This window comes from Phacochoerus africanus, chromosome X (genome assembly GCF_016906955.1).
Source record: "Phacochoerus africanus isolate WHEZ1 chromosome X, ROS_Pafr_v1, whole genome shotgun sequence".
NCBI lineage: Eukaryota > Metazoa > Chordata > Mammalia > Artiodactyla > Suidae > Phacochoerus > Phacochoerus africanus.
Window position 1 is genome coordinate 44,375,598 of NC_062560.1, and position 11,210 is coordinate 44,386,807.

General features: G+C 49.9%; 1 protein-coding gene across 4 annotated transcripts in view; it reads right to left on the reverse strand.

Moving 5' to 3' along the window:
• The window catches only part of SYN1 (synapsin I), a 51,995-nt gene extending 41,192 nt beyond the window's left edge, over positions 1-10,803 (reverse strand). For 2 of the 4 annotated variants that reach the window (XM_047765703.1, XM_047765702.1), the window contains exon 1: positions 10,298-10,803. In XM_047765703.1, the coding sequence (XP_047621659.1) occupies positions 10,298-10,674 (377 nt within the window). In that variant the 5' untranslated portion in view covers positions 10,675-10,803. The remainder of the gene's footprint in view (positions 1-10,297) is intronic. The other 2 variants (XM_047765704.1, XM_047765705.1) reach the window with 1 other exon arrangement.
• Between the last annotated feature and the right edge of the window lie 407 nt (positions 10,804-11,210).

Consider the following 11,210-nt stretch of genomic DNA (forward strand, 5'->3'; position numbering starts at 1 on the left):
TTTTACTGATAGTGGACTTGTGATGTGATACGGGTGGAAGGGAATGCACCAGCTGGTGAAATATCCCAGGTACTGGAGGGGTCCAAGGGAAGTGGTAACCCGTCTTGGGGGACTATTCGCTAAATGCCACTGATGAGCTGAAGAAAGATATGACATGCTCAGGGTGAACAATTGCCAGTCGAAGTAAAATGTAAAAGGCAGAGGATGTCCTTGGCTTCACTTAAGGAAATCCCAATCTCCTGCGACCAGAGGGGAGACAGAGGAGAAGATCAGGCTTAGGACTTAATTCTAAGTGTGGCGGAACTTCAGGGAAGGTTGACTCCTCAGGCCCAGTACATCTATGCCATGCTCAGAGCCCTAATAGGACCGGGGTGGGGGCCCTGAGACTTGGGATGGGGATATTTGGGAAGAGGCATGTACCACGTTGAACTTGGATGCCCCTGAACCCGCTGGGCCTGTAGGAGTAGCCCACTTGTTAGAATGCAGACCTTCCCTCTGCTTCAAGAGAATACAGAGGCCATGAATGACGCATGTACCTTATAAAAACAACTCTGACGCCTTTCTGGAGTTCCCACTGTGGCACAACGGGATCGGTGGCATCCCTGCAGTGCCCGGATGCAGGTTTGATCCATGGCCCGGCACAGTGGGTTAAGGATCTGGCATTGCTGCAGCATAGGTCACAACTGCAGCTCGGATCTGATCCCTGGCTCAGGACCTCCATATGCTGCAGGGCAGCCAAAAAAAAAGCAGAATGAAAAGCAACTTTTACCCCTTTCAGAATCAACCTCCCTTCCCCTCGTGGCAACCAGATCAATGATCAGGGTCAAATCCTAGCACGACCCGGCTGGAGAGGTTCTAAGCTAGCAAAGGAAGGAAATGAATGAGACACAGCAGCTGAAGAATCTGGCTAATGGGTATCGGGAGGGAAACATGGAGTTGGAGCACTCTCCCAGGACACAGAACTTCAAACCACGGCAAGGACTCGAGGAAATGTTGCTGAGACATGGTTGGCTGACATGGGGAAGTTTGGGGAAAAAAAAAAACAGCCCACACCAAGAAATGCCAGCTTTCCGTGGCAGATTATGGAGGAAAGGCTCAAAGGGCCCTGTGAAGCAGCCGTGTTAGAGTAGATACACTACTTAGGTCCAGAAAACCCACCAGTTGATTATATTCTATAGGAGGGCTCAGAGGCTATGCCCACCTTCTCAGATCAATGAGGAATAGGCTGGGGAGAGTGGCAGCAGCCATGCTGAGGCGCATGGTAGGTTAAGGTCATAAATGAAGTCCTGGCCTATGTCCTGCCCATGGTGGGTCCACCCAGTGGTCACCTCCCTAGCTCACAAATACATAACTGGAAGGGATATATATCTGTGGTTTGCAGAACCCCTACATGAGTTCTTTGGCCTGTGGGGAGAAGAGCTATTACAGTGAGGAAATCCAAATGGATACCTTGGAAACTACACTCCCCCTACCCTGAACAAAACTGTAAGTCAGGTGTTCCCTGCAGGCCTAGCGGTTGGAGGTCCGGCATTTGTCACTGCTGTGGCTCAGGACACTGCTGTGGTGCGCAGGTTTGATCCCTGGCCCGGAAAGTTCCACAGGATGTGGGTGCAGCCAAAACAAACAAACAAACAAACAAACAAACAAACCCTGTAAGTCAAAGACAGCAGTGAATTGGAGTTCCCGTTGTGGCTCAGCAGTAACGAATCCAACTGGCCTCCATGAGGATGTGGGTTCGATCCCTGGCCTTGCTCAGTGGGTCAGTGGGTTAAGCATCTGGCATTGCCATGAGCTGTGGTGTGGGTCACAGATGTGGCTTGGATCCTGTGTTGCTGTAGCTCTGGCATAGGTTGGCAGCTGCAGCTCTGATTTGACCCCTAGCCTGGGAACTTCCATATGTCACGTGTGTGCTCCTAAAAAGCAAAAGAAAAAAAAAAGAGACAACAGTTTATCTATGCTAGGGGTGATGGTGGAATTTAGAGCCTCTCTGAAAGATCTAAAGGAGGCAGGGGTGTTAGTCCGTTCATATCTCCACTAAATTAACCAATATGGGCCCTGAGGAAGCTAGATGGATCCTGGAGAATGTAGATTATCGCACATTCAACCAAGGAACAGCTCTGATTTGAAGCTGCTGTACTGGACATGCTGTCATTGCTGGAGCAAATTATAAGAGCTCAAGTGTGGCTGATTTAGTGAATGCATTCTCTTCTATCCTGATCAGAAGAGAGGATCAGAGACATTTCATACTCACATGGGACTGACCACAACATACACTGACCGTCCTGCCAGAGGGCTATGTTATCTTTCTCACCCTCGTGTTAGAACATAGTCCAAGGGGACATGGACCATCTGGACATCCAAGAGACTATGACGCTGGACTACTGGATCGATTACATCTTTTTTTTTTTTTTTTTTTTTTTGCTTTTTAGGGCCACACTTGCGGCAATATGGAGGTTCCCAGGCTAGGGGTCAAATCAGAACTACAGCCAGCCTATACCATAGCCACAGCGACACAGGATCTGAGCCGCATCTGCAACCGACACCACAGCTCATGGCAACGCTGGATCCTTCACCCACCGAATGAGGCTAGGGACAGAACCCGCAACCTCATGGTTCCTAGTTGGATTTGCTTCTGCTGTGCCACAACAGGAACTTCCTTGATTACATCATGTTGATTGGGCAAGAGGAGCAAGAGATGGTCAGCGCATTGCCTTGATAAGATACATGCACTCCAGAGGATGAGAGATAAATCCTACTAAGACTCAGGGTCCTGCCACTTTAGGACAATTGTTGGGGATTTGGTGGTCCAAGGCATGCCGGGAGAGCCCCTCCAGATAATAGGGCAAAGGGTTGCATCTCACACCTCCCACCATGAAGATTAAAAGGAGGCTTCTTCAGATTCTAGAGGAAGCAGATTTCACACCTGGGAAATACTGCTCTGATACACATTTCAGGCGACACATAAGGCTGCTAGCCTGAGCAGGTCCAGGCTGTGGTGCAAGCGGTCCTGTCATTCATGGCATCTGATCCGGCAGATCCCATGATGCCGGAAGTGTCAGCAGTGGGGGAAGATGCGGTGTGGAGCTTATGCGAAGCCTGAGTGGGAGGCCCCTGGAGTTCTGGAGCAGGGCCAAGCCATCTGCAGCAGAGAATTACACAACTTTAGAGAGACAAGTCCTGGTGCGGTACTGGGCCCTGAGAGAGACACAATGTTTGACCATGGGGCACCAAGGGACCATACAACCTGGAGCCCATTATGAGCTGGGCCCTGCCTGGCCCATCAAGCGATCAAGTCAGATGGGCCTACAGCCTGGATCAAGTCCAGGCAGGACCAGTCGAGCTGCCTGAGCAAGTGTCGTCCACACGGTCATGCCAGTGCCTGTCTCAGCTCACTGAGGGGCATCCTTACGACCAGTAGATGAAGGAAGAAAAAGTCTAAGCTTGTTTCATAAATGGGTTGGCTTGGTATGTGGGTGGAAGCCAAGAATGGACAGTGGCGATGCTAGACCCCTACTCGGAGTATCCTTGAAAGACAGTGGCTAAGCCCCCGATGGGCAGAGCTTTGGGCTGTTGCACCTGGTCATCTATTTTGTGGGAAAAGCGAAGTGAGCCGAGATTGGAGTATCTGTTCACTGATTGGCAGTGGTAAGTGGCTCGGCTGATTAGTCAGAGGACTTGAAGGAAAAAATATTGGAAGATCAGAAAAAGGGGGTCTGGGACACAGAAATGAGAATGTGTCCCAGGGGAATGGAGATGAAATGGAGTGAGGAGTGAAGATCTTTGTATTGCGTGTTAACACCCACCAGAGAGCATCCACCCTGAAAGTGGCACTAGGCAACCAGGTACAGAGAATGACTCAGCCAGATGATGGCAGCCAGCTTCTAGAATCAGCCACCCCAGTGTGGGCAGATGGGCACATGTATGAAGTGACGAGAGTAACAGAGATAGAGGCTACATGTGGGGCCGTTATTACTGAGTGTCCAACCTGCCAGGACCAGAGACCAATATTGAGTCCCTGACCCAGCAATCCCTCAAGAAGACCAACAAGCCACTTTGTTGCAAGTTGACTACACCGGGCTCCTTCCACTCTGGAAAGAGTAATGATGATGATGATGATGATGATGATGATTATGTCATATCTGTGGCATATGGAAGTTCCCTGCCCAGAGGTTCCAGGGATTGAAATCCGAGCTGCAGCTGCAACTACACCAAAGCAGATCCTTAACCTACCGGACCAGAGATCGAACCCATGCCTCTGTGGTGACCTTCGCTGGTGCAGTCAGATTCCTAACCCACAATGCCACAGCAGGAACTCCAAGTAATGATTAATTTTGACCAGGATATTCTTTTTTTTTTGTCTTTTGTCTTTTTAGGGCCACACCCATGGCATATGGAGGTTCCCAGGCTAGGGGCTGAATAGGAGCTGTAGCTTCCGACCTACACCATAGCCATAGCAACATGGGATCTGAAGCCACATCTGCGACCTACACCACAGCTCACAGCAATGCCAGATACTTGATCCACGAAGCGAGGCCAGGGATCAAACTGCATCCTCATGGATGCTAGTTGGGTTCGTTAACCACTGAGCCACGACGGGAACGCCTTGACCAGGATATGCTCTATGTGGATATGCCTTTCCTGGCTATAGGACCTTGGCCAGCATCATTTTCCAATGGTGTACGTCATATTCGATCTACCAGTATTTGGAATCCCATATAACACTGTGTTGAACTGAAGGACACACTTTACAGCCAAGGAGGTACAAAAGTAAGCCCGTGACCGTGGAATCAACTGATGACATTACATAACACACCACCCAGAAGCTGCTGGTCTGAGAGAGTGATGGAACAACTTGATGTCGCCACAGCTGAGACCCCAGCTTGGGGGTGATGCTGTGCAAGGATGGGGTACCGTCCTCCAAAACACAGTGTACAACCTAAGTCCATGGCCACTGTTTGTGCTGTGTTCCTAACACGTAGGCTACACCAGTCTGGGAGTTGCGAGGCACAAGTAGGAGTGGCCTAGCTTACCATGGATCCCAGGGATCCACTTTGGGAATGTGTGCTTCCTGTTCCCTTAGGGCTCTGCAAGGTTAGAGGTCCTGGTTCTCCAAGGGGGCACTGCTACCAGGGCACGGGGCAAGAATCCCATGACATTCTAAGCTTTGAGTGCTACCTGGACACTGCAGGTTTTATATGCCAATGGACATGAAGAGCAGTCACTATCTTGGCAGGGGCACGTGACCCTGATCATCAGGAGGAGATGGGGTGCTGCTATACTACAGGGGTGGGGAGGAATCGTTTGGCTCCCAGGTGATCTGCTTGGGCACTCCTTGCTCAACCTTGATGGCAAATGGACAAGTCCAACAGCCACAGCCTGAGGAGAGCCTGGGGACTAAGAGCTCAGGGATCCCCCAAGGCTGAGGGAATGGATCACTCACCAGGTAAGCCACTGAGACCAAGACAGGTGCTAGCTGAGGGAATCCAGGATGTTTCGTAGAGGAAGGAAATGATGTGTCATTTATTTATGCCACGTTTGTCAACTGTGGCAATGAAGGTTGTCGTTTGTCCGACTAACCGTGCCCTTTCAAGTTTCCCCCAGAAGATAGGACCAGTGGAATCCTGGAAATGCTGCTATTTCCAGATGGGGTGAACTTACTTCTAAAAAGCAGTTCAGAGAAGTGAGGAGTTCCTGCTGTGGCGCAATAGGATAGCTGGTGTCTCTGCAGTGCCAGGAAGTAGGTTTGACCTCCACCCCCATCTGGCATGGTGGGTTAAAGGATCCATAGTTGCCACAGCTGCGGTGTAGGTGGCAACTATGACTCAGATCTGATCCCTGGCCCGGGAACTCCATATGCTGCAGGGTGGCCAAAAAAGAAAAAAAAAAAAAAAAAAGGCAAGTGAATCCTGAAACTGCTCTCAAAAATAAATTCTATATTAAAGGAGGAAAAAATAAAAAGCAAGTGAATCTGAGCAGTCCGGGAGACAGACTGTGTGTTCCGCCCAGATCTTCACACCCCTCCTCCATGTGGCATCTGTCCCCCAGCTTCTGGGACTATCTTCTGCTGAAGGCTCACAGTGCTGTCCCTCACTGGAAACTACCCTCTGCAGCAGGGATTCGCCTTTTGCAAAATTATGCCTCCCCCTGAGGCTGATGACTGACAGATGCAGGAACACAAAAGCCTGGCCCCCCCATCTCAGTTGGGACAATTCTGAAGGGTCAGCCCAGCCCCAGAGCTCCCCAGATGATTGGCTGAGGCATCTGTTGTGGCTGCATCACAGCTCAACCTTTCCCTCTGCCAAATCCTGCTTCCTCCACTCCTCCTCTGCAACAGGTGTTATTCCCAAGAGCTCTTCTCGATAAATTTGCACACAAATCTCAGAGTCTCAAGGTCTGCTTCCACATAAATCCAAGAAAAGAAGCCACAATAAGGAACATATAACCCGCTATAGACATCTTTACATAATAACCCACCATATATATATATACATATATTTATAATATATTATATAAGACACATATAATGTTATACAGAAAATATGGGATGTCTTATATAACATATTGTATATTACATATGTATTGGTAAGTCTAGAATATATATATATATGTATGAAAGTTTCAGTAAATCACATTTAGTATGTATAATAGAGTCTGATATGTTCTATTTTATTCCATTTCATGAAGAAAAACATATACCTATGTATGCATTATATACTATAAACCCACTATATAACAAATGTATTAGAGAATGTATGTCATATATAATATATGGTACACATTATTGATTACATTTCTTATTGGAGTAAGTTTTGCCAAATAATAATTCTACTTACCATGCACAATATATGCTATTTTCTATTTCCATGTATCATTATTATCATTTATCATATTTCTATTTTCATTTCAAGAAGAAAGTGAAATGTTGGTTACAAGCCAATAGGTGACCCACAGCTTGACTAAATTATTACAATTTAGCTGGACTAAATTATCTGCAAAAAGAGAAGATGGGTTTCGACTCTGCATTTGCAGCTTTAAACCACACAGGACACCCAAGACTCAGGAAGGAATGAGAGTGGTGAGGTTTGGTTTGAAAGGCGTCAGATTGTACTTAGGTGTACAATCCATTACAGGATTTGCACAACTCCTTTATTCCAGGCCGAAATCCCTAAAGCTTACGTGGTTCTGAATGTCTGCAAATGGCTGATGCAGAGGTCTCTGTTCCCCACACTGAATCTGGTGCAGACAGGCTCTCTCCCTTTGTCCACCCCACCCCACCTACAGTAGGCACTACATAAATATCTGCTAGATTGGAAGAAAAGACTGGAGCAGCTGCTGGGATGATGGAGGGCTTTGGGGATGTAGAAGCGGAAGGGAAGAATTTAGCAGGTGCTTAATAAATGCTTGCCAGACAAATTAGAAGAAAAAGTGGAAAACACTGGAGTTGTGGTTATGGAAAGGGGAAAGGTCTTGTCAGTATTCAGTAGGTAATTAATAAATGCTTGATGGAAGGAAGGCAAAGGCAGCAAAGGACCCGCCTAGAGGGTTGGAGTGGAGAAGGGATGTCTAAAGGGCGGTGGCTACCAATACACAGCAGGGGCCCTATTAAGGGTTGTTGCCTTCAACAGAGCAAACTGAGCCAGGAAGATGGCATCTGTGTGAGTGGGTGTTGGTGAAGGAATTATAACATGTGTTCATGCTTGATGGATGGAGGGAGAAGAGAGTGAAGGAGCCTACCATGGGGATGGGAATGTGGTTGTTGGAACAGAAGCGAGAAGGTGATGAATGCTTTTTGGATTCATTGGGGAGAAAGGGCAGTTGGGAAGACGGCTACTACGTGGGGGAGGGAACCTGGCCAGAACACAGCAGGTATGCATTATGCGCTTTTAGGATTGTGTAGTGTGAATAGGCAGGATGGAAATCGTTGAAGGGAGAATTAGGGCTACAGGAGGGGGAGAAGAGGCATTGGAATATGGAGTTCTTCATAGGAGACAACAAGTGCTCGTTAAAAGATAGATGGGGCTGAGTGGAGGAGAAAGTATGGAGAATCCAGCGGATGGCTGGGATTAGTAGGAAAGGGCACTGTGTACACCTGAAGCTAACTCAATATTGTAAGTCAACTATCCCCCCGAAATTTAAAATATAAAACATTTAAAAATTAAACACTTTTGTAAAAAATTTTAAAAAAGGGAACGGAAGGGGGGTTCTTCCTAGCATATAGTGGTGCTTAATAAATGCCTCCCACACTCTTATACATGGAAAGTATGCGATCTGGAGAATGGATAAATGGCTTTGAGTAGAGAAAAAGCCTGCTGGGTAAGGGGTCCTGGAGGGAGGGGTGATTAACCAGCAAAGAGCTGGTGCTCAATAAATTTAAGCTGAAGGAGACCCCTGGAGAGACAGTTCTTGAGACAAGGGCAGGAACTTCCAGGCTTGAAAAGAGGAAGATGAGAATGGCTTTTATACAGCAGGTGCTCAATATGTGTTTATTGGCTTAAATAGAAGAATGGCCCTTTGGGGTTTGGATTTAAGATTTGGAGAGGGATTCCTAGGGATACTGAAGGGAGTGGGAAAGGGGTAACCCTTCTAAATTGGGTTCTAGATTTACTGAAGGAAAGGACCCTGGGGAGAGGTTTTATAATAGATGCAGGTTCATCCTAGGAGTAAAGAAGGGGAACCTACTCCCTACACACAACAGGTACTGCATACATGCTCAATGGGAGAAAGGCACTCTGGGGAGGAGATGTGAGTATAGAGCACACAGAAGGCACTCCATAAATAAAACTCACAGGAGCCACCAGAGGAAAAGGCCTTTGGGGGAAGTTGATGAGAACTGAGCAACTGGAAGACAATGACTAAATGCTCACTGGACCCAGTAAAAGAAAAGGTCTTTTGGGGAAGGGAGGTTAGAGGTGGGCATATAATCACTGGATCCACTGGGGGAAAATTCTTTGGGGGAAAGGGATACAGTAACTTGACTTATGTAAGCCTGACACTCCATCCTTGTGAGGAAAGGCTGTTATGGAGAAGGCACAGAATCGGGCACACAGTAGGTGCACCACAAATGCTCCAGGAGTGATTTTTTTAAAAAAGGTCTTTGGAAAGAAAGGTGGCAATGATGCACACAGCAAGTGCAGATACCTGATCACTATTATTTGGAAGCAAAGACCTCTATGGAGAGAGTCTCACGTTGGGTCATGCAGAAGGTGCTCAATACATACAGACTGAAGCCACTGGAGGAAAAGGTATTGGGGAGAGGGTCTGGGGTAAGCAGCAGGCACTCAATAAATGCTTGCTGAATACCCTGGAGGAAAGAGCCTTTAGAGAAGGCTCACACCTTCAGACTAGGCAGTTGATAAATGCTAGGTGGGTCCCCCAAAGGAAAGGTCTTTGAAGAAGTAGCTTGAGAATAGGGGATAGGCACTCAAATAAATGCTTTCTAGAACCACTGTAGGAAAAGGATTTGGAGCAGGGAGTCTGAAGATGAGTCACACACAGAAGGTTCAAAAATGCTCATAGAACTGATTTGAGGAAAATATGTTTGAGAAGGGGGCTTGGGGATAGGGCATACACCAGGCACTTAAATTCCTCCTAGATACTTTGGAGAAATAGGCCCATGGAGAGGGGGACTGAACTGGGGTACACAGACGGCATTCAATAAAGGCTCACAGGATCCATTAAAAGCAACACTCTTGGAGAGAAGCTGGGGTGGGATACACAGCAGGCACTCAATCAATGTCCAGTAAACAGTTTTAAAGGTTTCTGAGGTGAGGGCTGAGGTGGGGCATATAGCACCCTCTGGATACTGGCTCACGAGATCAGAGAAGGCAAGGACTGAGGGGGACAAGACACATATCAAACTCTTAACTAATGTTCACAGAATACATGTAAGTCAAAGGCCTTGAGGAAGGGCTCCCCGCTGAAGAACACAGCTGGTACTTGATAAATGCTCACAAGATCCACTAGAGGACAAGGCCTTTGGGGCACGGGTTGGGGGGTGCAAGGCACATCAGGCTCTTGAATGTCACAGGATATACTGAAGTCAAAGCTTTGGGGAAGGAGGCACACAGCAGGTGCCCGATAACTGCTCCGTGTACGGATCCAGAAGGCCTGCCTGGGGGTGGGGGGAGCAGGCGCAGCAAGGGCAGGACACAGGAAGCGCTCCGCGCGATAATTTAAAGGAAAAGGGTTTGGGTGAGGGGGCCAGGCACAGGGCACACAGGCGGCGCTGGATAATTGCTCATTATGGAACTATCTGGGGACCCAGAACCGCGGGGAGACGTCTGCAGCAATGGCTTACCAGTCGGTGTGGGGCTCGTCGATTACCAGCAACACCCTGGCGGCGGCGCCCCCACGGCCTGCGCCCCCAGAGCCGCCGCCCACCTGCTCGCTGAAGGTGGCGGCCGCGGCCGCCGTGGTCTGCTTGACCGCATTGGACAGCGAGGAGAAGAAGCCACCGCCCCCCGAGGACCCAGGGCTAGGGGCAGCCGGAGAGGCTACGGGGGCGGATGAGGAGGCCCTCTCGGCAGTGGCGGTCCCAGGACCGGGCGTGGCTCCGGGGCTGGGGGCAGCAGGCGGCGGCGGGGGCGGCTGCGGGCGCTGCAGGTCTGTCATGTACCCATTTGGCAGATTGGCCATGAAGTTGCTGTCCGACAGGCGGCGCCGCAGGTAGTTCATGGCTGCGGCGCGGGGCAGGGGGTCCTAGGAGCAGTCTGGTCAGGAGCCGCGGGGGCGGACCGCGCGGGGCCCAGGAGCCCAGCTGCGCTCTCAGGAGCGACGCGACTCTTCCGCTGCCCGCTGCAGACTGAGGCAGCGCTCAGTCGCCGCCGCCGCAGCGCGGATGGTCGCGCCCGTGCCCCCCTATCTCGCGCCCCGTGTGGTGCAGTCCGGCTGGGCCGGCGGCAGCGCGGACGCGACCAAGGAGACCGGGAAGGGGAGTTTGAGGAGGAGCGGCGAGTGACGTCAGCGCGCCTTCAGTGCTGGGGAGGCGGTGGCGCGCGCCGGCAGGCGGGGGCGAAGGCGCTGTCCGCGGTGCTGAAGACGACAGTGCGCACGCGCCTCGCCGCATTCCCGCCTCCCCTCCCCCGCCTCCGTTTGGGGATGCGCAATTTGGGGAGTGGGGGCGGGGTGAGTGCTTGTCCGGAGGGTCGCGGTGGCGGGGCTTCAGGCAAGTCCCCCCACCCCGCCTCATCCTGGTCTTCACATTCATTCGC